The 25,639-nt window shown below is 41.1% G+C and overlaps 1 protein-coding gene across 2 annotated transcripts in view; it reads left to right on the top strand.

Annotated features, from left to right (window-relative positions):
• The first annotated feature begins 8,570 nt into the window (after window positions 1-8,570).
• The window catches only part of TNPO1 (transportin 1), a 66,945-nt gene continuing 49,876 nt past the window's right edge, over window positions 8,571-25,639 (top strand). Inside the window, exons 1-3 of one of the 2 annotated variants that reach the window (XM_080362228.1) lie at window positions 8,571-8,909; window positions 9,098-9,211; window positions 12,744-12,819. In XM_080362228.1, the coding sequence (XP_080218354.1) occupies window positions 9,107-9,211; window positions 12,744-12,819 (181 nt within the window). In that variant the 5' untranslated portion in view covers window positions 8,571-8,909; window positions 9,098-9,106. Of the gene's footprint in view, window positions 8,910-8,935; window positions 9,212-12,743; window positions 12,820-25,639 lie in introns of those variants that run through there. The other variant, XM_080362227.1, reaches the window with a different exon arrangement.

Raw genomic sequence — 25,639 nt, 5'->3', positions numbered from 1 at the left:
ATTGGTGAAAGCTTAACAGGTTTTTATCTCTGCAGCTGACAATGTCATGTTTTAATTAAACCCAACAACAGCAATAGACTTGATTTTCAGTTCTAGCATGTACCTAAGCCTGTGCTATGTGCTGGTGTTTTAAAACCTTATTTATATTAAATTCAAATTAGTTGTTCTACCAAACATCAAATGTTAGTGTGTGCTGTGGCCTGTCATCCATTTTACCTGCAATGGTGCGGTGGTTTTGCACCTTCGTATATATGGAAAATATATGGCTGTACTCTTTATGCTTGTTGGATGCATGAAGAGCAGAGGCATTCATTACATAAAAAACATACTTGTGTCAGAAGAGTGGAATTACAGACTGTCAGGTTATCATGCGTACTATTTCATGTGTTCAATGGGATTGCACAGCTCAGGCTTTTACAGACGTTACCTGAAAAAAGAAATACTGCTTTTCACCTTTGGGAAAAGAAACTGTGAAATGGTAGATGGTGATGCCAAAACAACCACAAGCTATAACAGCTTTCCCTTTCTCTCGAGCAACAGTGTAGCAGATTTCCTGGGCAGGTGCATTATCATAGCTGTAGGTAGTCTTAGAAAAAGTCCATATCAAGCTGATACTTGGTGGAGAGCAAAATCACATTACAGATTTGCCTCCAATATTGAAATGTCCAGTGTTCCAGGAAATTTGAGTTCACCTTCATCAAGGGGTGTCGCACCATGGGATCTGTTTTACACATACAGAATTTCTGGTATGATATACAAGACAAAAGGTATTATAGCTAGAATTGTCTCAAGAGGATAGGAAGCTAACATAGTTTCTCTGAGTTTCATGAATTTCTTATTCAACTCCTAGACATACCAGCCACAGAGAATGAATGACAGTAGGAAATTAACTGTACCCAAATCTGAAATTGTATGATCTGAAAGCCTGTATATTTGCTGCTTTGGATGTTGCTATCAAATTACACCTTACAGCTAGATGAAATTCTACACGTTGATAGAAGAAACAAAGTTATTTTTTTAAGGTAATCTTAACCCTACCAGTAAAGCAAATTATTAGGTTGGTATGTTCCACAAAACTTTTTGCTTTAGTCCAAGGCTTACCATTTTATGTTGGATCATGTTGAATTTGTCTTACGTTCTATTAGTTAGGCTTCTTGTTGGTACTAAGTTAGCCTCTGATATAAAAAAAACTCTTAAAAATATTTGTGTCCTTAGCTACCAGAAAGAGATTGCACTCCTGCACATGGGAACTTGATACTGATTGTGTGAATCTTAACCATGAAGCCCTGTGTTCTATAGAATTGCACTTGGAGCAATTAAATCAGTTACTGTTGGGTTAACCAGAAGGTAGTAAGCTTATAGCCTCTTCTGAATAGTATTTTTATGTAACTCCACAAATGTTAAGATCCCAACTTAAAAATATTTTTCTAAAGTTTCCTCAGATTTCTGTTTAAAACAGTCCTTCTATCATAATAACTAATCAGTTCTGGAAAAGTAGAAAATTAACTTAATAGACATTTCAGTCAGGCAGAAGATCCTTTCAGACCATCTTTCTATCTGTCTCAGTAACCTCTCCAGTGCTTCACAGGGTCAAACTATCTTCTTCTAAAGACTATGCAAATAAATCACTGTGTAATAAATATTAATCTTGTATCATATGGTTGAACTCAGGAAGACTGCACTAAATGTTTTAGAATGGATTCTCTGGTATGTTGAATGTGACGACTACAGTGTTTTTTTTAAGTGAAGGCTTAGGGCATGTCTCCAGGCAGAAGGCATTGCAAAATAATATAACAGTAGCTGTTCTTATGAGCTTTACATAGACAGATTTATCTGTGTTATGAGAGCTTTTTTTTTTTTTTCTGCTTAGCTTAATCCGCATCACTCTTAGCCTGAAATAAGAGGGTTTACACAGAAAGCTATTATGGAACATCAGTTACTTCCTCTGTGGATGTAAACCTTCTATAGACAGAGGTACAGAGAGATGCTATAAGCAGTCTGCATGGAAACTTTGGAGCCTGGATCTTAGCAATGGATTGAATGATTGATTCTCAGTATTAAATATATATATTACAAGTAACAGTACCTGAATTCCATGACAAGAAGGTAGTTCATTAGAATTCACTCTAAAAGAAAAAAAACTCTAATATTACCAATATAATAAAACTAAAGACTGTGGAAATTTTTGTACATGGTAAAGTGGCCGAATCTGTCTAACAATTCTGAAATTAGGACAGATTTGAGCATTACTTTTGATTAGAGAATAATTATTTGAAACTAGTTTCAAAACTGCTAGCAGGGAGGAGCTGTACATCCCAAAGGTACAGCTCGAAGGCTATGGCATTTGAGAATGAGACATCTTCCTAGTAGTGCAAATCTCTTTCCTGGCTTCTTGTCGGCAGGTATTTGCACCAGTGTCCTATTTGTCTTTTTCAGTGCACTGAGACTACTGGAGGAATGGGGATCTCTTATGCATCTCCTAGTTGTGTTGTCTACATTTGTCTCTTAGGTATTAACTGTCACTTATTATACACGTTGCTGATTTGGAAACAGTTCCTAATCCAATTTCCTATTAATACATGTTTATAACATGAAGGAAAGCAACAAGAGAGACTAAAGGACTTAGCACCAATACACTCTAATGTGATGGTAAGGACACTTTACAGAAAAAAGATGGGTTCATCACCTTAGCAAGAAGCAAGAATTGCAGCCTGCCTTGCACATTCAGAGCTACTATTTGAGCTACTGGATTTTTAATGAGCTAGCAGTGATACATATTTTAGTAATTGTTTGTTTCCACATATGACAGTTTCTAGATACATGTCATTTCAGCCTGATCTACATTCTGAGAGAGAAAGAGAAGAGAGTATTAGGAACAAAACCAAAGATAAAAAATTTATTTCTGGGCTTTTTGTGGACATTTGAGTAGAACAAGGCAAGCTATGTGGAAAGAAAAATAATTAAAGAATTAAAAATATAAATTAGTGTTTGGGGGGTGTTTTTGTTTGTTTATTTTGTGTTTTTTGTTGTTGTTGTTTGTTGTTGTTGTTCTTTAGGGTTTTTATTTAATATTAAGTTAAATATTTTAAAATATTTTTAATAGTTTTGATACCACTGGATTCTGGCTAATGCATGACATCTGAAGCTTGGATAATGGAGTAACCAAAGATTAATCTCAGCATTTGTGCAAGACTTCTGTCTTCCGTGAACATTTGTCATATTAACATACAAGCAAAGTGTTTCAGATTTATTTGTGGTGCATTCTACTGATGAGTAGGATGAACCAGCCTATCTTATGTTTTGGTAGATAGCTGTCATGCCTCTGCGTGGTCCTTTGTTTAACACTGACTCTGAATTCCTTTCTGCACAAGAAGATTCTTGCCTGAGGGAAACAGGTACTAGAAAGCCAAGAGGCAAAGAATACAGGAAGAACCTATTTTCTCATATTTTGTATAATGTTCTTTACTTTCAATCTGAAGCCTTTGTCTTGACTCAGTTAAATTATTTTCCCCTCTCCTGCTTCCTCCCAGAATTTAAAGGATTGGAGATAGGTAAGATTAATTTAAAGAACTCAAGAAGATAAGGTATCCAGCAAATTGAGGTATCTGCTTTGATTTCTAGATATGCTGAGCAGTTCCCAGTGGCAAAGGATCCTGTATGGAACCTAAGGAGGAGCATACCCTAGAGGATGATTGTCTAAAGCATTTAGGTGTCCCCACTAATTGTAGATACTCCCATTCATACTTTGATTTGTAGACTTTTTTCTCTCCTTTCCACTGCAGAAATATCTTACTAGGATTTAATTCTGGTCACGTTCATAGAAAGGAAATCTATGTCAGTTTTTCTTAGCTAGGGATCCGTGGCCTGCAGCTCTTCCTGCTTTTTCCTGTTCTGTCTCTCTGGTCTCTTCCCTCTTTTCGCACATTTAATCTTATTTTTGTCTAGTGCACTTGGTTTCCTAATAAAATAAGGCAGATCTAATCCATGTGTCATAATTTCTGAATAGTAACTTGTGAAGCTCTAATCAATTTCAGCCACACTTGACAGTGAGGCACAAGTCCCAAAGATAATCAAGTTTCTGCAGTCTTCTGTTAAGGCAGCAGTTAGGGGAATGAGACCCAAATTAGCACTTCATTGATTTGTTGGACCTTACCTTTCATCTTCTTCAGCTGTGCAAGCATCACCATAGAGAGCTTTTCTGCCAATACAGTATGGAGGCATGAACATTGGTTTTAAAGGCCTGGTCATAGAATCATAGAATGGTTTGAGTTGGAAGGGCCCTTTAAAGATCATCTAGTCCAACCCCCCTGCAATGAGCAGGGACATCTTCAGCTAGGTCATGCTGCTCAGAGCCCCATTCAGTCTGGGCTTGAATGTCTCCAGGGATGGAGCATGTACCACCTCTCTGGGCGACCTGGGCCAGTGTTTCACCACCTGTATTGTAAAAAATTTCTTCCTCCTGAATCTAGCGTGAATCTCCCTTCTTTCAGTTTAAAACAATTACCCCTTGTCCTGTATTAACAGGCCCTGCTAAGAAGTTTGTCCCCATCTTTCTTACAAGCACCTTTTAAGTACTAGAAGGCCATAATAACGTCTCCCCAGAGCCTTCTCCAGGCTGAACAACCCTAACTGTCTCAGTCTATCCTCACAGCAGAGCTGTTCTAGCCCTCTGATCATTTTTGTGGCCTCCTCTGGCCCCTCTCCAACAGGTCCATGTCTTTCCTATGCTGAGGGCTCCAGAGCTGGACACAGGACTCCAGGTGGGGTCTCACCAGAGCAGAGGGGCAGAATCACCTCCCTTGACCTCCTGGACATCCTTCCTCTGAGGCAGCCCAAGATATGATTTGCCTCCTGGGCTGCAAGTGCACATTGCTGGCTCATGTCCAGCTTTTCATCCATCAGTACCCCCAAGCCCTTCTCTGCAGGGCTGCTCTCAATCCCTTCATCCCCTAGCCTGTGTTGATACCAAGGGTTCCTCTGACCCAGGTGCAGGACCTTGCACTTGGCCTTGCTCAATCTCATGAGGTTCACGTGACCCAGAATCTTGAGCCTGTGCAGATGTCGTGGTTTAGTGCCAGCTGGCAACTAAGTACCATGTGGCCACTTGCTCATTCCTCCCCTTCCTCCCGCTGGTGGGATGGGGAGAAGAATTGGGGAAAAAAAGCTAAAATTTGTGGGTTGGGATAAAAATAGTTTAACAGAACAGCAAAGGGAAGAGATAAACAACAATAGTAATAATAAAAGAATATACAAAGTGAGGAATTCACAATGCAATGCTCACCATGTGGAAAAAACTATGCTCAGCCTACACCCAAGCAGTGACTCCCTCCCCTAGCCAGCTCCCCAGTTACATACTGAGCATGGTGTCACACATTATGGAATATCCCTTTTCCGTAGTTTGGGTGAGCTGTCCTGGCCGTGTCCCCTGCCAGCTTCCTGTGAAAATTAACTCTGTCTCAGCCGAACCTAGGACATAATCCACCCATTATTCTATACTATCATGTCCAGATCCTACATTTTCCTACTTATCACCACTTTTCCTGTCATGTGTGTATATATATGTGTTCACACGGAGATATTATTCCCTTAATCTATGGCTTATGGGTAGGAATCAGGGAGTCTTGATTGGTGTGGTGTTGCCGCTGATGCACCGTCGTGGTAATAATTGGCACATGCTGTTGTTTGACCCTCAGCAGCCCCACAAGAGAAGGGTCCTCTGAGAGACTGGGCAAGGCAGACAGCTGTTTAATGTCCTCTGTCTCCAAGGCTGCTATACCAATAGCTCACCAGTACCCTTTTGGGTCCTTGAAATACCCTCTCCTGAGGCAGTCTGTCCAAGTGATGCATGTGGCCTCTGGGACAGTCACAATGGGGTGCTTTTGCCAGTCTTTCCCAGTGAGATTCACTTCAGTTTCCAGTGCAGTTATTAGCTGTTGGGATCCCCCTGCCACTCCATAAATACAGATGGGTTCTGTCCCATGGCATTAAGGTGCACTGTGCACCAGAGCCTTGTGGGTCTGATGTGCTAGATCATCAAATCCACACAGTCCAATAAACCCAGTTGTCTCTTTCTTCCAGCTGGCTGGTGGCAGGACCCCTCTAGTCCTGGTCATAGGATGCATTGCTTGCTTCTTGTAGTAGTTAATCAGAAGTCCCTTCAAGATGATTAGAGGTAAAATCAGCCCTTTTACTCTGTCTGGGGAACTGCCTGCTGGAACCTGGAGTGGTATTTTTCATAGAGGAATTCCCTTTTGTGATTGTTTTTCCTTGCAACTCATGTACTCTTGCTTGTAGGGTCTAGGTAGATTTTCCATCCCACTTCCTCATGTCCTCTCTGTGGTCAGGCAGGGTGCCTTTTTGTATGTACTCTCCGTATACTCTCTCTTGAGCCAAGGAATGCTTGCTTCTAATACCTGAGATGCTGGTCCATACAGGTGGGGAGCAGAACTTACCCTCAGATTGCTAGAGCTCTCAGGACAGTTTCTCAAACAGCACATCTGGCATTTTTCCACAGCCGAGATGAAGGTCCGTGGGGAGGAAAAGAGACTTCCTTCATATTGCTGGAGTTGGCCAGCCCAGTTAATCCACCATTTGTCCCTCACTTACTTTACAGGACATTTCTACCAATTAGTTTGCATATGTTGGTGGGGCACTCTGTGGAAACTTCCGTCACATGGCTTGTGTGCATTGGACTTCATCTGGATCTGTGGATAATTGCTTATTATTCAGGTCATTATGAATCATCTCCAGGATGGCTAATTCCCTCAAGTACTGGTTACCTCTCTCCATGGTGGTCCACTTGCCGAGGTGATGTGTAGCATCTTCCTTGAAGGGATACCTTTCTTTCACATCTGACAGAAGTCACCTCCAGGGGCTTGTGTCTTTCTTCCAGTTGCCTTGTCAATGCCTGCTGCCCTAGACAGGGATCTCAGCTGCTTGGCTTCTCTAACATCTAATTCCAAGCTACTGGCCCCATTATCCCAGCATTGGAACAGCCAGGCAACAACGTGCTTGCCTGGATGGCATCTGAGATTTTTTTCACATATCTCACACCTCACTCAGGGATAGGGACCAGGTGATTATCTCTGGTTCTGCCTCTTCCTTCTGGTCTTGTGATGATCCTAGTTCCTCTTAATCTCTCACTAAGTGAGAGTGAGTGATTTTTTAAATGTATTTCTTCTGTATAGGGGGACTGGTAATGGCACAGGCTGGTTCTCTAGTTTAGCTGCAGCGTCTGTTGCCTGGGTGTGAGTAGCCACAATGCCTGTCACTGGGGCTGGAGTTTAGCACAACAGTGGGTCGCCACAGTGTCTTTCTGTCTGTTGTCCCCCTTTTCTTTCTGAGGGTGCTGCATAATATCATGCAGTGTTTGGTATTATAATAACTGGTGGCATACTTTTACGTACGTACCTTACTGACTCCATCCTTGTAGACATTTCAGTGCAATAAGCTCTCAAGAGGTGCACTGCTTGTCTCCAAAACAGCCCGGTGAAAACTACAGCAATTGCTGAAAAAGAAGAGCTTAAAAAACATGCCCCATTTCTTGGGTTTTTTTACGCTGTTTTTGTTCTCTCCATTGGTTTTGTTCTTGTGCGCCGTGCTGCATGCTTCTCTGCTATTTAGTGCTTTCATGCTTCTTATTCTGGTGTGCGTGATTTCCTGATTCATCAAATACCCTTTCACTGTCCTCATTATCCAAATATGTAGATATTACAGGTGCACACTGCCTGTCTTACTTATTGCCTGTGATGGTTCATTTTGCTGGAGACAGTGCAGTGAGTACTAATTTTGTCTCCTTCAAGAATAGTGGCTCATAGTAATAGGAGTATTGGCTCAGGACATTTCTTAGCACCTAGACTGGACAGCTGACTGTCAGTGTTGGGGAGGTGTGATGAGGAGCCACGACACACCATTACGCATCACTGATGTTCCCTGTCCTTGATACCTCTGAACAGTCGTTGATGCGGAGCACATGTGGCACTCAATGCTGAGTCGCCTGCCATAGCAGAAGCAGCAGAAAGTGAAACTAGTTTTCAGCTAGACGAGGAAAATGCTTACAAGCACAGTGACTAAAAGATTATAAAAAGGCAAGGAATTACTGTTGTTCATTTTCATATTTTAAGCAGCATGTGGGGGTTTTTTTGCCATTAGCATATGTATATTAAAAATGCATTACATAGTATTTTCTAAATATAGCTATAGGTATTACATATATACATATGTATATATCTATCTAAATTGTTAATTTTGACCTGAGATCTCCCCTGATATATTTTGAGGCTATGGATAAGATACACTGCGTATTCAAATAAGTTTGAGTTTCTCCCCTCCCCCATCCCCCCGCTTCTTGCGGAGTTGCTCCTATGGCCTCTTTACACGTGGAGCTGAGATCTGCTGAGTACTCAGCCAAATCACGTAGAAGTGCAGCCGTCGGCAACACAAATACCACGTTCTCGACGGCTGGGTCTGCGTTCGCAACCCCGCTTCTGCTCCGTGGGCGGCGACATGCCGCTCGCCGCCCAGGCGCAGCGAGTGCGCGGCCGCCGCTGTCACAGGAGGCCGGGCCGGGGCGCCGCTTCGCCCCTCCGCCTCTCGCCTGTGGCAGCTTCTGGAGGTTTCTCTGTGTTCTCCGGTGCGTGGCTGAGGCGAAGGCGCCCCGTTCCCGCCGTCCGGGACTGAGGAGCCCGCGTTTTGTCGCCCGCAGGCTCCTGACGGTGTGGGACGTACCGCGGAAAGGCTGAGGGCGGCGGCGCCGGCGGGCCCGAGGCGGCCCGAGCGGGCGGAGGCGTGCCGAGGCGTGCCCGGCGCTAGGACCCAGGAGGACGCGAGGCGGCTCTCCGGGCCGGATTACGAATTCGCCGTGACGCAGTCTGCTCGGCGCGGAGCGTAGCGGGCGGCGCCGGGAGCAGGTCGGTGTCGTTCGTTTGTCCGTTCGGTGGCGGGGCTGGGCGGTTGGTGGGGTGCGCGTTGCGGGGACCGGAGCCAGAGTGGGCCGGGCGCCGCCATGCCCCCTCCCTCCGGCCTTCCTTCCTTTCCGCCCTCCCCCGGCCTGGGCCCTGCCGCGCAGCTAACCGCGGCCGCCTCTTGTGTTTTCCAGCGAGCCAAGATGGAGTATGAGTGGAAGCCCGACGAGCAGGGGCTCCAGCAGATCCTGCAGCTGCTCAAGGAGTCCCAGTCGCCGGACACGACCACGCAGAGAGCCGTTCAACAAGTATCCTTAGCCGAGGCCTGCACCGCGCGGGCGCTGCGGAGGCCGGGGGCGGCGGGCGGGGGCAGCGCGGCCTGCGCGGCAGCGGCGGCCAGGCCTGCCCGCAGAGCCGCTACCGCGCGGTGGGCCGAGCCTCCGCCGAAGCGCGCGGCCGTGGCGCGGCGTTTGAACCGCCGAGGCGGCCCGAGGGCCGCGGGGCCGCCTTCCCCGGCGGGGGCCCGGGCACCTGTTGCGAGTGCGGAGCCAAGGGCCTGGTTCGGTTCTGGTTTTCTTTTGTTGTTCTTTTTTGTGTGTGGTTTTTTCCCTCCCTACCCCCTCTTTTTTTTTTTTTCTTTTTTTTTTTCTCTCAAAGCCCAGCTCTGGCGCGGCTCCGCCGGTATCTGCCGCTTTCCCGGGTTCCGCCAGGCTGGGCCGCCGCCAGCTCCCAGTGGCGGCGGGGCGGGAGCGCGGCCCTCGCCCCGGCAGATCGCGCCGAGGGGCTGGGGGTGTCGCCCGGGCCGCTGGGCTGAGCGGGCGGCGCGGCGCGGGGTACGCGGCGCCCCTGCGGCACGGTGGGGCCTCCCGCGGTAATCCGGCGGTGGGATTCGAGGCGAAAGCCGTAGCCGGTGGGGGGAGTGCTCCTGGCAGAGCCGCTGCCTGCACGCCCTCGCTGGCCTGCTGGCTCACACACTGCGCATCTTGCTGCGTTGTGAGGTTGTTTCTGCTTGCTTAGAAGCCTGAACGTTAAGCGCTCCTCGTTAAAATTCGTGGAAATCTACTGCTTGTGGCCTCTCGTGCTGCTTTTCAGTGCATTTGATGTTAGTGTTATGGGTTTAGGTTTGCTTATTTCTTTTTTAGGCCCCTAAGTCTCTCTTGATTGCAGACGTGGTGAAATAGCAAGGTTTTAAGGAACAAAGATTGAGAGAGTAAAATTTTAAATTAAGACTAATAGAAGCATGGGTCCTGAGAAGTAAAGCCTTCATCTACTGTCTTCTGCTTCTTGAGCTAGCCGTAGTGCTTTAAAATATCTAGAAGTCCTGAAATTCTATGAAGGATTTAAGCTTATCGTCTTGATCCCTTTTTATTTAAGGCATTTGCTGGAAGGTCTTCACAGTAAGCAAGAGTTTATTTCTGTAGGTAAGAAAATTGTGTGTGTTATTTATGTTATTTTAAGAGTTTAGCTTAAAGCCAAATTTGCTCCACTCCTAAGCTTTTGTAACAGATGCAGTCAATCTTAGGAAGGCTTTTGCTCTTATCTGAAAGGTGAAGGTAGTTTTCATCTTGATACATCTGGTTTTTGCAGCTGTGTTTCAGTTTTTTAAGATGCTATGTCTTCCTTTGAAAAATCCTAAACACAAGTGTCTTAAGTAATGTGTTCTAATAATGTCCCAGACTTAAGGTGGTGTTAAAAAGACAAAAGTGTTTATAACAACTTTGTGAAGATGAGTAGAAACTGACTGAATGAGGTGGTGTTAACTGATGTTTGAAGTTCAACTTAAATGGTAGTGTTAACTAACTCCTTGGTGTGCTGAAAAACCTGGGCTTTCAAGAAGGTCTTGATATTTTGGCCTGTAAAGGTTAGAGAAGTGGCATGTTTTTACCATTGTATTTTACATCAGTTGGGGAAAGTGTTCTATTACAGCTTGACAGGCCATGTCCTGTGATTTAAATATATATATATACACACATATATAGAGTGAGATACGTCCTTTGAGACTGTTTCCACAAAAAAATTGCAATGGCTCTGTAATTTTTTAGAAGATATCACTGTGTTGAATTTGTCGTGCTCTTTGTTTACAACACTGTTTTGGAACATTTGGGTGCTTAGGAGTCAAATGTAACAAACCAGGGACTACAAGTTAGCCAAAACCCTTTGTTAACAAAGTTATGAATTGGTAAGGCTTCAGATATTTTTCAGATTAAGATATTAGATATTTCTTGGACTAAAATAGAAAAAAATAAAATGGACGAAGATGTTGTATAGAAAATATGGCCTACAAGCTATTATTTGATTCCTAGACCCATTAAGTGTTTTCTCATTAAGTTCTTGTAAGCTCGCTTCTGCTGCCGCTTCCTGTGTGATCCATTGTAATTCACAGTTGTTAGTAATGTTCAACTGACTGTTTTGGTGATTACATTTCTGAAGCTTGGAGACGGAAGAAAATAAATTTGAAATGTGTTGCCCTACTTCTTGGATGTTCCTGAAAGAACTCCTTGGCTTGGCGCCTTTGACAGCAATCTTTTGATGTGTGATTTTTCATTTCTAGAGGCCATGTAGAGTGTTCTGTGTTATTTTCACCTGCCTTGACCATCCTCCTGTTTATATTTCATCTCCTCTGTGTTTCACAGCAAAGGACTGTGCAGCTGTGATGAGACTTCACTAACAAAGTTACTACTTGATGCAAACAGCCTAAATAGCTAAAAGTCAAGTTGCTTGAGTTTTTGATTGAAACACTGGTGGTTGGCCATTGGAAAGAAATGGATCCTTTGGAACTGGAAGTGATGTACTGGGCCATACAGTCCTAACATATGTGTATTTGGCTGAGGTTTAGCTACTTGGAATGTTTAGAGATTCAACTAAACAGCAAGTAAAGTAAATGCTTACAGAGCAAGTAATCTTCTAAAAATCATTTTTTGTTAAGTGTCTTGATCGTTTGCCATACTGATATCTAGTAGGTTTAGTAACTTAGAGGTGACACTGCATTGACCTAAAATATTGTTTAGCAATATACCTATCACTCCTAAGGTATGAGAACAGGGTACAAACAGAATGCCAGATCACAGCTCTACCCAAGCAGTGGCAGAATACAGGGAAATATGAGGCAAAGTGCTGACAAATATGGGGAAAAACAACTACATACCTTCACAGCTGTTCAGAAATATAACCATTCTTCCTGCAGTTAATGAGCCTTTTGTTGTGCGGTTTTGTTTTATGAGACCATGGATAAGCATGCACTTCTTGGTATAACTATTTGTGCATTTACAGTTAAGCAGATTCCTATTGCTGAAAGCTGAGGCTGTGGCTAGTTAGCATCATAAAAAAATGTATGTCCAATATTAAAATGAGTAGGTTGCCAAAATCATAATAGCTGTTGTATTTTAATGTTGAAATGCTTTTATTCATTGTGGAGGGAAACAAAAGGTGTATTACGGGATTGTGTCTTGGTGGATTCCATAGGTTTGTCAAGCTTCTAAGAGCAAACATTGAAATCCAAAACTGACAGAGGAAGTTGGGGGGTTTTGTGTGTGGTGCCTTTTTTTTTTTTTTTTTTTTTTTTTTTTGTGCTGTCTCTACAAATATTTTTAAGGATCTATTAATTTTTATGTCTCTCCCTGGATTTTTTTTTTCCAGATTTCACCGTAAGTAAAAGCTGTTGCTTTAGTAAGAAAATAATATAAAATTTTTTTAGATTGTTAATTTTCTGTATATTGTGAGCTTATAGTCACAGCTGGTTGAAGTGAGGTAGCAGTACATAACTCATTTAATCTTTGTATCCAAGAAGCTGTAAATGCTGTGTGTGAAGATTCAACTTTCCTTAACAGTTTCTCTCTTCAGAAACTAGAACAACTCAATCAGTATCCCGATTTCAACAACTACCTGATTTTTGTTCTTACAAAGTTGAAGTCTGAAGGTAAGTTCCTGAGATACTGGCTGTTTTATTCTACCTTTTTTTTTTTCTCTTTTAAAAAAACTTATTTTATTTAGCTTGAAAGAAGTAAGAAACTGATGCCTATGGTCAATTTGCTGTTTGTTTTCACTCCATAGTCATGTAGAACTCACCCTGTCAGTAGTCTTTTTGGGAAAAAAAAAAAACCAACCTGATAATTTAGTGGTCCCTGTAGTTTCAGGCTTGGAATATATTCCATTCTATACATCCTATGAAATCTTCCCCTAAATGTTGGAGTGTTGTATTTCTATCAAACTGCCATGAAATTGTGGAGTAAGTTTAATTAATCTTAACTATACATCTTATAAAACATGATGCTAAATTCAGTTATGGTAATGATCTCCCTAATAAGGAGACTGTTAAATATCTTGAAGATCACATACTAGAGTTGTCCAAAGATGAGGTCTGTCAACTTTCATTCTGAAGTCTTAATTCTAGTAAAATGCAGTTAGAAAACAACTGACTGCTTACACTTGTCTTAATCTTATAGACATTTGTCCATATGGCATACTGTGTAGCCTCTACCGGTTGGTAAATTCAGAAAGTTCTTCAGCAGTGATCAGGGTGTGTGAAAGATTGTCTATGCTGTGTATTACAGCTGCTGATTTGTGAGGTCTTTGACAGTGAAGTAAATTTGTTTCAGTTTGGTTTGGCACAGTGGGTTCTTTACTTTTGTTTGTATTTGATATGTTATGCTTGGACTCAATGATTCTGAGGGTCTCTTCCAACTGAAATGATTCTATGATTGTTTGAGTTGTTTTCTGTTGTGCTTTTTTGGTTTTGTTTGTTTCTTCTTCCTAGTGCCCTGCTACCAGTGCTTTTTCTGCCTTTCACCTCTGGATTTCTGGATGTTTGCTTTTTTCACTTTGTCGAGGGTTAGGATTGCGGGGTGACAATAAAACCCTGGCAGATGTATTGCTAACCTCCTCTACCCCCCAACTTCCCCCTTTTGCCCCTCCCTCTCCCCCCTTCCACTCAGGACAGACAATCGGGAGGGAAGGAAAGACAGAGAGAAGAGAGGTGGAAAAATTAAAGATGTTTTACTAATGCTACTAATAAGAATAGAGAAAATAATACAAAATATGCAAAACCAATCTTGAAAATCTCAGCAACTGCAGAGCTGGCACCCAAAGTCCTGGATTAGACTCTGCAGCCAACCAGAGCTGGATTCAGTCTCTCACTAGGCCTCAGTTCTCAGGGACAACTAGCAAGGTCCTCTCCTAATGTCGGCCATAAGCACAAGGGAAAAGGGACGAGATCCTCGTGATCTCCCACTTTTATATGAAGTATTCACGTGAATGGAATGTTATACACAGTTGGTCAGTTTCTTGGTCACTTGTTTCTCGTTGCCCCTCTCGCAAGATGTCCATCTGTGCTTATCAATAAGTTTGCATTCCATTTCTAGGTTTACCAAAACATGTGTCTGGTTCTCCAGGAAAATGCAGTTAATATGAAGGCTTTAGCTGATAGGCAAATTCACTAAAAGAGAAACTTGTTTTGAACAAAACCAGGACACACTTTGAATTAGATTTTAGTTGCATGGGATCTTGTAGTGTTCAAAGAATCAGCAAGAATGTTTATCTTAAGTTTTAGCTAGTGTTTAAGTTGTATTGTCAGCTTACTTCAGAAGGAAGGAAACAGAGAGGAGGAAGAAAGTATGTTTTGATATTTTAGGGCTAGAGTACATCCCAGTGGTTTTTTGTGTTCTATGTAGGAAGCCTCCTGATAATTTGTGAGGCCTTTGGGGGAGTTTCTCAAGGTTGGAAGAGAGTTTTGAAGACCTGAATCAGCCAGGATATTACGTTCTTGAGCAAGGTGTCAGTGTAGATACACCATGTGCTTTATACTATTAGCATAAAAATAAAAAACACAGTGTCCAGTAGTAGAAGGTTGTCCCACTGCTTTTATTCTTTATTTTTTTCTTCTTCTCCTCCACCCTTGCCCTCAAAGTCTATTTTCTAACCCTCCCTTACTTGCTAATTTCCCCTCTGTTTACCACTTAAGGTTCTAGATATTGGTATGTGTTTAGCAGTGTGTCATAATCTCTCTTCCCAACAGATCCCCTTAGATTATCCAGTAGTTGTCTTTTACCCTTTTTAATGTTTACACACATCAATCTGTTCTGAATGGGATGAAGAGGAGGAGATGTTAACTGTTGCAAAATGGTTGTATAAAGCTTTTTTTATCTGAGAAAAAAAATAGGATCTATTGGGTTGAGGAGACAAGCAAGTTGGGGAGAAGTAGCAAGTTAATTTATAAGAGGAGGTGTTTAGTATTAGGTTGCACTGATACCTCTCACAGGTACATCACGTCTTTTGTGAGATGGCTGAGAAGCAGCTGTTCCTTCAGAAATGCCCTTGTCCCGCATCAGTGATATTTTTAGAGCCATAGTATTTATCCAAAGCAACAATTTTTTAACTTCATATTTCTAGTTCAGGAAACTTGCAGAGTGTTGAAGATGCCATAACTGAGTCTGATGTTGGTGCTTTTCATAGTATTTGCCAAGTTCTAAATATCCTTTTACCTTGCTTGGGTAGAATTAATGAGGGACAATGAAAGGCATTTGCTTTGAATCCAACCAACAGCCCTCCATCGTCCCGCATTAGCCCTGCCCAAACAAGGTAAAGAGACCGTTAGAACTGCTATTCTGTAGCTATGATACTGTTCCATCCGCATTTGGACCGGTAGTTGAAAATATGATGGACTCATCAGATAGATAATTGTCTTCGGTACAACTGGGGAAGTATTCTTTCCCCTCCTGAAGAGGGTTCAGTTGGAAGTTTGTCACACAGGCTTGCCAAGTTTGCTGGCTGGGGGGAAAAAATTGTATGCTTTATACAACAGACAAAAGCATAGATACCCATACTTCTGGAAGTTCACACTTTTGTTATGGCCGTACCATCCCAGTAGAAGGAGCCATGAAAGTAAGCTTCTAAGGTCAGTGACAGCTTGTTCAATGGAAGTTAACGTGTTTTGATGGTGCATGAGAAAAAGAGCTTGGCTGATTCCATTTTTGCCACTGTTGAAACCACTGCTGAGAAAACTATGCCTAAAGATTCATTTAGGTGACAGCTCTTCAGTGTGGGAATTCTGTAGTGGTTGATTTAAATGTTTGTTAAATATCCTTATTTCACTGCAACAGACGTTGTACCAAATTGTCTTTGGCCTGAGTCTTATGCCTCTGCATGCAAATAATTTTGCAGGCAAACTGGCTGTTTCACCGAGGCCTGCTGCTTCTGTGTCTGAATGCTTGTGACTTGCTAGTTTTAGGTCTATTGTGGAACTCCTACACATATGAGGTGGTTTTCTTGGTTTTGTTTTCAAATTCTATGAGCCTTGTTAAGCTGTCAAAAGTTTGTTAAGCTTGGGTGTTCCTGGAAAGAGGTGTTGCTCTGCTGCCATTTCTTCAGTGAAAATACATGGCCTGGCTTGCAGCTATGGCACATGCATACTCTAGATACAAGAGTTTTTCTTTTAACTAGTGTGCATTACGAGAAATAGTGTTGTGAATCTGGATTAACCCCAGTGTTACCAGTGTCACAGAATATAAAAAAATGTCAAGGAAGCAGCATTCAGTCCTGGAAGTCATAAAGCAAGCAGATGGAATAAAATATGATCCCAAGTCATTAAACATTGAGATTTAGGTCTCTAGAATGTAGTTACCAAAAGGCATAGTGCTCAGCGATCTTCTTGAGTTGGGTGAGATGGAGTCTAGATTAACTGAAAAATATCTGAATGAAAGAAGCTGGCTTTTACTAATTTATCTGTCAATGATAATATTACTCAGATGATCTGTTAGTACAGGTGTTCCTTCTTCTTTTGGCAGATCTAACACCTGGCAGATAATGTAGTGATAATGCCCTGCCATAGTGTTGGTTTTGTTGTTCATTGTGGGTGTTTGTGTGGTGGTGGTTAGTTTGTTTTCTCCTAGTGTCCTGTGAGCTGTCTTGCCAAGGCCAATTCTAGTCTCTAGTTAAGGTACATTGAGGCAGTTGTCCAAGACATCCAAAGCATGAGGCAGGTCAGAGGAAGGATCTCTAGGTTTCATAATACAGACAATTAATACTGTAAGTGGAAATTCTGAGTTTGTTTTGACATTGTTGACCATAACAATGGAACTCCTAAAGTCTGTACCAAAGCCTTGTTTTATTTTACTTTCTGTAAATGAATATTTATAAGGTCCCTTTTTTTCTTCCCATCTGAAGCAGACTGACAAAAATAGCTTCCTTCTTAATTCATCTGTTTTATCCTTTTGTAGGATGCTTTCCTGTTATTTTTAACCTGGAATTGCGCCATACAGCAGCCTGAACTTTGTGAATGAGAGTTGGATGTGCCTAGTACCAAATAATCAAAATATGATGGCCATTGTCATTCACCGAGAATGTTCTCTAGTCTTCACAAATTTCACTTGGTCAGTTAGGGAGCATTGAGTGTGATGACTCTGTCATAATTCTGCTGTAATACTTTGTTGTATCAGAATACCATGCATGACATGACATGGCCTACTTGCATCTCGAAGACTACTGTGTTGCCTTCTTGTAACATTTCACCGTTCCAGTCTAGCTACATTGGGACTTAGTAGTCATAGTCTGTAGAGATTACAATGTTTCTGCATGTATCCATTCTTTGCCTGTTATCAAAGAGACTGTCTTTATATGAGGTCAGAACTGATACAGCATTCTACTTGGTCTGGTAGGGCATTCATGTTGGTGGATGCTTTATATGAAAACTGCAAGAACAGAAGTGGTGTCAAAGTCTACCACTTCATAGGTAAGATTTGACATACCTAATGCCTCTACATGGTGAAAAAAGAATGGAACTACACATATGATATTCTGGTTACAATTCAAACTGTCCATCCTTTATTCCTGAACCATGTATGTCTTTTCTCAGATCTGCCTTTTATCCGTCTTAGAAAAGACACAGAGGACGGGGTTAGTTTGTGCACAGTTTCTGTGAAGCCTTGTATTTGACTCCACTGGGTTCTGGGCAGGACCTAGGCTAATGGGAAAATATTGAGATGGATGCCTGATGGTCCTGATATCTTTCTACTGGCGGATATAGCCATAGTTATCTATCCTGTTGCAGCTATGCAAAGCCTTTGTGATTCTGATCTTGGATTGTGTTTTGTTGACTGACTCTTCACCCTGTCCTAATGTGGAAACTCTAGTCTTCAGTCTCAACAGAGTAGTATCTTAGTGGGCTGTTCATGGTGTGGTGTAAGACTCCTGCAGTCAAGGGTCAGAATCCTTGGGGTGAACTCTTAGTCAGAAGATGAATGAGCTGAGATTGAGCACACTACTATTGCCTTTATCATAGGCTTTAAGGATGGTCTTCTGAGGTTATTTCTAAAATGCTTTGGACTTTGTAAACCAGTTGAAGATAGAGCAGTGTCTCTGCAACTCTTGATCTCATTCATGTGATGACTTAGTTGTTCCAAGTACTGTATTTTGACATGGAACATTACCATGGAGGAAGGTCCTGTCCCCATCCTCCCTCCCCCCAAGTTTTTGTTTCAATAGAAGTCTGCACAGATGGCAATTTATTTTCTGGTAATCATGACACTAATAATTCATCTTGCTCTGCAAGCGTAATTTGAAATGGCTTTTTATAAACTATGACTGGGATCAAAAGTGGTCTTGTGGGTTTGATGTGAATGTCTTCTGATGAGGCTTGGAATTTAAAGTTTATTTGAACAGCAGTTTTCATGACTCCATTCCATTATGAACTTTCTTGGCATGTTGCTGTTGAAAGATCTTCAAAGCTGAGCCAAAAAAAAAAAAAAGAAGACCGTTCTGTGACATCAGGTGTTAATTCACTAGCTACTAGTTTCAGGAAGGTATCTTTGATCAGGATTAATCCAGAAAAGTGGTTCAGCAGATATAGCTGTTTAATTAAAACAAATGCCCCCTTACCAACACCACCATCCTCACCTCTCTCAAATACTATCATCCTGCATGATGTCTTCATAAACAGACTAAAATAACTGCCCAGGAGTGAATCTGATTGCAATGCAATTCAGAAGTCAGGTCAGATTAATGTACCCTTGCAGTTTAAAATGCTGTATAACGTATGTAGTGTCCTACTTTAAAAAACAGCAAAACATTTTTTCTCTTCAGATATATGAAGAATTATAAAAAGAAATTAAGCCTGACTGAGTTTTAGTAATGAATGCATAAAGTAATTGAGGTGCATAAATATTTTAAGAGAAACCAAGTTATGAGATAATATATTATGTCATGTGACTAAAAATTCTGTGTTTTTTCCTTGTATGTTGGCTAATTTTTTCCTTCTGTGCCTTTATAGGGAAATTGTAGTGCAGATTTAAGTAAAAAGATTCTCCCAAGTAGTTATATGGCATTCATACCACATGTGAGAATTGACAGTTTCTTTGTTTGTTTATTTATTTATTTATTTAAAAACTTGAAAAAAAACTTTGAAGTTATTCAGTGGATTGAATTATGAGATTCATTGCTTCAGGAATGCTGTCTTGGAGCTCCTTATTCTGAGCATCCAGAATCAGAGTATGCAGTCTCCATTGTTTTATCGTTCCCTATCCCTGAAGCCCATAAAAGGAAAACATTGAAAAAGAAGAAGTAAAATAACAACCTCTTGGTCACAGAGAAAATTCTCAAAGAGCTACTGGGCATGACTCTTCCCAGATTACACAATGGTCTTTGGGTAGCTACATTAGAAGAGTCTGGGACTGCCACCCGAGAATTCACCTGTCTCTAGAGGAGATCAGCACACTCCTGGAGATGTTTATAAGAATTCCCAGGACCATGACATCACATGGACCTGCCTCCAACATCCAGAAGACTCCTCAGGCAGCTTCCTTTCAGAAGCCTGGGAACAGGTACCTCCACGAATGTCTTAGTCTCCTCTGGAAACAGATTAATTCTCAGTTAGCAGTACTAGATCCCTTCGAGTTAACTACTCAAGCAGTTTTTTCAGTGTTGGTTGCAGGTCCATGCCCTGTACCTTTCTGAGAGTCCTCCCAGGCAGCTTTGGTGTGTTTTGGCCTGTTGACTGGCCTAGTGCCTTCATGTACTTAATCACATTAGTGGTTCTTTAAAAGTGCTGTTCACTGTGAGCATTTTGGGAGTGAGTCTTGTAATATATTAATATTTTCTCTCGAATAGCTTGTTTTGCTGGTTTAATTGAAATTGAGTTAATTTTCTTCGTGAGGTTAGAAACTTTTCTCTTTTTTTTTTGTAGCTAGCACGATCATTTTTTGGATTTAGTTAACAACACCCTGGGACAGAATTAGTATTTTTCTTCAAGTAACTTTCCAGTGGTTTTGAGTTGGAAAAAAGAGTATGTAACAACAGTTACCATAGTTATTGCCCAGGAGCCAAGGATGTTCTGAGCACTCTGCCCACAGGTGTGAGGCAGCGAGTAAGGGGGGCAGGTATGGGACAGAGCTTGACTGACATCCAGACTGATCAATGAAAATACTCCATGCCATTACCGTCATACTTTATATTTAATGAGAGTTGACTTTTCTGGCTTGTGAGACCTGTTCCTGTTCTGCTCCATTTTGGTTGACCCTTTAGTTTGGCTTTTTGTTGTTCTGCCATTTTGCAGAGGTCTCCGGGCCTTTCTACCTTTTCCTCTTTTCTCTCTCTGGTATTGGCTCTTCAGGACCATGTGCTGCTGCCTGGGACTGGCTGCTTGATGTGAATGGAGTTCATAAGGAGTTGCGTTGAATGTCTTCTATATTCTGTTTTCATTTTATATATATATAATTACTAGTAGTATATTAGTATTTTGTTATCTTATTAAACTGTTTTTATCTCGAGCCATGAGTTTCTCCCTTCCCTTTCATTTCTTCCCTATTGGGGGTGAGAGGCAGTGAGCAAGTGGTTATCATGGTTTTGAGTGCTAGCCTCACAATAAATGACTTTTGGGGAGTAAGTTGGAGGTAATTAGGCAGTTACTTGAAACCTTTCCTTAGTGCATCTTATGACCTGAATGTAGTCTGCTGCATGGGGTGTTTCTTTGTTTAAGTCAGAGTTTCCTACTCAGCGGTGTTCGGTTGTTTCTTATGTCATGTCTAAATGTACTTAAAATGCCAGTATCAAGCATCCCTGGTGTGGTGTTTTTCAACAGAATGTGTTACTGGTGTGATTTATAAAGGCACTTCTGTCCACTAAGCAGTACTTGATTCAGTGCAGTTCTGAGGTACCTCTTACCTGAAAAAATGGCACCTGCTACTCATGAGGCTGTGTGCTGGTGTCAGATTTCAGCTGTGGTGGCTCCTAGGAAGCAGCAGCACCACCCTCTTTCTACATTTTCAGAAAGTAGACTTGTGAGGCATTAGGGTGGTATTACAGTTTCAGCATGTTTGTTATCTTGCAGACCTGGAGCAGGTGCATTTGGTTAGCTGACCACTATCATGAAGCCAAATCTAACCATATAGTGGAATGCTCGTTACCACTTCTCATGCGCAAATAAAAATACCTTTCCTTTAATGACCAAAGGGAGCAGAACCCTGAAAAAGAACAGAAATATTTTCCAATACCACGAAGAATATTACGCACAGCATTTTTTGCGAGCTCCAGCGTTGAATATCTTTACTGAAAGTAATCTAAGGAGCCATATAAAAGCACATCTTGATCCTGCAGTCTGATGCTAATATCAGTAACTAACTAAACATTACTGCTGCTTTAGCAAATAATTTTAAGCTGCTTTCTTCTATAATGACATAAATCTCATGCTTCAGAACCACAAGAAGATTTTACTCAGCTGTACCTTTTGCTTTCAGAAGTTATTCAGGAGCAATAGTGCCATGACAGAGTCATAAGTACCAGTAATGACTTCTGTCTGTATTCAGCTCAGTATAGGCAGCTAAAAACAGCTTAGCCCTGCAGCACTGGACTGGGCAACACCATCTCTTCCTAGTGAGGTTGTCTGCTTTATCTGAGGTGCACACACTGGCTTTTCAAGCAGGTACAGGTTTAACAGTACACATTTTTGTTTTGGTATCTCCAAGGAAGAAGGATTGCCATGACTTCAACTGGTGGCTGTTCTTCTCTGAATCAGAAGATATACTGCTGATCAGAGATAATTCTGACTGGCAAGCTTTAAGTCTCAGGAGCTTTAAGCATTGCAAAATGTCAAGCACTCACAGTTTTTCCTGATTTTCCTCCCTCCCCAAAGAAAGGAGGCTGATTAAGTTGTAGGTAGAAACTGAAAACTAAAGAAATTGAAGATGGATTTCAAATTAATTAGAAGAGGTAGAGTAGTATGGTCACACATCAAAGCTTCTTAGATATAGTCTAGTTTTCACTGGTGCTCTGAGTAGCAGAGGGTCAGTCACTTTGTTCCTAGTAAGAACTCTTGTTTACCCAAACACTAGAAAAAAATTCAGTATCTAAAATAATAAAAGATGAAATTGTATAAAGGTGAAAGTTCAAGGTCTCTAATTTATTATTGTAGCTAGATGTACAGCTGCTTAGGAAGAACACCTCTGCTAGTGCCAAAACTCTATTCTGCCATTCACCAGAGTGCAACCTTATGTTGTTGTTTGAAAATCTGCTTGTAGTCTCCAGAAAAGTCAGACAGAATGGAAAAAAAAAATTAGGAAACACACAGACTACAGGCTTTGGAAATAAAAAATGGCAAGCTATTGTCTTGAATAATTTGGCATTATAGGGGAAGAAGCCTTACTGACAAGAAAGGCTTTTAGAGAAACAGAGTAGTCTGGCTTTATTACAACATCTATACATTCATGCCGCCACACAATTTTCTGTTAAGCTATACCTATAGGATACAGACAGACGGAGTAGTAGTCAAAAATTCCATTTCACAGCAGCCTTTAAAACAACAGTGTAGGTGAGCATCATGTATTTTGTACTTTCCAGTACTCACTTAGCAGTTTGAACAGTATTCTGAACTACTCAGTTTTATAACATAGCCTCCATTTACTCATCCAATTAATCCTTGTGTTCCAACAGCTATTCATATGACAGATTGTCACGTTTTAGTATATAACATTCTCCTTTCATATATTCAGAGTGACAAAACTTCTATTTATCTGAGCATTTCTTGAGATAACTTGATGACTCTTAGTGCTAAGTAATTTGCTGCCAAATGCTGTCTAAGCAACTTCCCTTGGGAAGCTTGTCATTTCCTTTCCCTGTGCAGCTGCCTTAGCGCTAAGGCACTTGTCCACCCCTTTCCTTAACATATAAACACCAAAGAGAGATGGCATTATTTTTTAGATGTTTGCAAACTGCAAGAATACCCTGCATTTGTTACATCATTTGGGACCTTGTAGTGAATCCTCCTCCCAACACACTGAATCTCCACTTCTTATTAAGGATTCTTCTGCTCTTGGTAGAATTCCAGCACTGGTTTAACTGCATGATCAGGAGATGATACATAAAATGGGATTAGAGAAGAAAAGTGCTGAGACAGCCAGTTTGCGTGGTTACGATAGAGAGGCTGAAAATAGGACTGAAACCAGAGGTTTAGTTCTTCCAACTTTTTGTGGTTTTGCAAGCTTGTAGAGATGTACAAATTCTGGCATTCTGATTGACCTGTGGTCATTATTAGCTAGAATGCAGAAACTTCTGTAACTAACCAACAACCTAATTGTTGGCCAGCAGTTTGACACCCTTCTCATATTGTCTGCATCTCAGTTCTATTTACAAAACTGTATTTGAAAACATAGCTGTTGCTGCTTATTGTTCAATAAATATGCGACACTCAGCATCAGTGGAACATTTTCTGCTTTGTTTTGGTGTCTTACAGAGGTTCCTAAGCTTAGGTAGTTGTGTCAAACTGTTTTCCATGACTCACATGAGTCAACTGAGCACTGATTGATTTCACACTAGCCACCACATTTCAAGGTCATTTGTATTTTACTTACACAGAATGATTTGAAACATCATCAATTCTGCTTCTGACATGATAGTAAATCATACTAGTGTAAGCCAAAAATGTTATACTATAGGTTACTTAGAAGTTTAACATCAAAAAAAAAAAAATAGGATCTTTTTCTGCTGGGAAGCTTATGACAGTATCTCTGTACTGTATTCTTGTACGTTAGGACAAAATAAATTATTCATATTATACTTTGTATATTATAATGCTCTAGTGGGATCCTTATTTATCTTTTTTTTGTTGTTTGTTTTACCTCTTTTAAGAGACAGTTTCTCATTAATGGATCAGAAATCTTCATGGGCAACAGTAATGCTAGTCATCTTTTTTATCTCATTTTGTATTTGTACATGTGAAGTCCATATCACTAGTTAAAACACAAAGAAAAACAGCTTATTTCCAAAAAAAGAGCTTTACAGTTTTAAGACTAAAATCAACACTTTTTTTTTTTCTTTAGAAAAAGTCTGACACTAACATTTAAAGTTGCCAATATTGCAAGAGCAATAGGGCAAAATATAGCCCTGCTCATAATCACTGTATCACAGTCTGTGAATGTATAAGCACTACCCTTATCCCAGTTGCTCAGTTCCTCTAGCAATCTAGAAAACTACACTCTAAGGAAGAAAGGATGAAAAGACCTGGTAACTAAAAACAAATGCTCACCTAGACTTACAGGTGAGCTACAAAAACCGTGTTGCTTTCACATATGCAGCCTATGTCATGCAAACTTTCATTATAGGAAATAAGACTGTTTGAGGACACACGCTAGTTTTTAAAAGCATTGCAGTAGCCCTAAAATAATTGATATCTCTGTAATGTGGCTGTGTGTCCATTTGCTCTGTCTGTAAACCATTACAATATGGAACTAGTGTTAGTTTTGCAACAATTGAAAATTTACTGAGAACCGAATCATGATTATGTGATATGGTTTTAATGTAAGGTGAGGCAATGTGACAGGGGAATCTTCCACTGATGAACAGATTTGGCAGAAAAGATAACATCAAATGCCGGAGGTCTGTTTCACTTCCCTTCTTTTTCTTGTACTATATGTTCTTGTGAACTCTCTATGCTTTCAGGTTGACTTGAGACAGAAGGAGGCAAGACTATGGTCTTTTTTGATGGCTGAAGCATATGGCTGACACAACTTGTCATGGAATCTATGAAGAGTAAAGAGTGTCTTACTCAGCTCTTAGGCCATCTGTCCACAATCTTGGTGTTACAGAAAGAGCTCCATCCAGACCATATGTTACTGTATTTTGACAGTGTAGCCGTTAAGTTCTTGAACACCCTGGATTCCATAAATATCCTTGTGTAGTCATATCAGAATTTTTTTTTCTTGTCAAACTAAGATTTCAACTGTGGTATGGTTGATTTGGTGGTGGGCTTGGGGTTTTTGTTTGTTTTGGGGGTTTTTTGTTTGTTTAGACGCCTAAGTGTCAGATTCTGTGCTTCAAGTGGTTGGTGTTAAGCACTAAGTTCACCTTTGTGATTTTGCTTGTTGCCTCTCAGCATGGTGATAAATTGTTTTGCTTTTTGTTTTTAACCTTTCCTTTTTTTTCTTGCTTCATGATTTCTTTTTCATTTGTCAGAGATGTGACTGTCACTGAGTCCTGTGGAATCTTTGTTGCAAGTCTGTGGCATAAACACTTATGAAAAATAGTCTTTCTGTTATCTTGGCAAAGGGAATGTGTTAAAGATGTTTCATGCTGCTGCATACCCTAGAAGAGTTCATGAAGATAAAAATGATGCTGAAGTTTCACCTTAATGTGACCTTGATTTTTATCTAAACCGGCTGGCTAATCTGCCTATTTCTGACACAGGGAAGTTAATAGCATCTGTATGCCTGCTTGGTTAAATTGAAGCTGTTGCTTTGTCCCTTTTGTAATTGCAGCTAGGC

Source organism: Nesoenas mayeri (assembly GCF_963082525.1).
Source record: "Nesoenas mayeri genome assembly, chromosome: Z".
In the NCBI taxonomy this organism is placed as follows: Eukaryota; Metazoa; Chordata; class Aves; order Columbiformes; family Columbidae; genus Nesoenas; species Nesoenas mayeri.
This window is presented reverse-complemented; position numbering and strand designations above follow the sequence as displayed.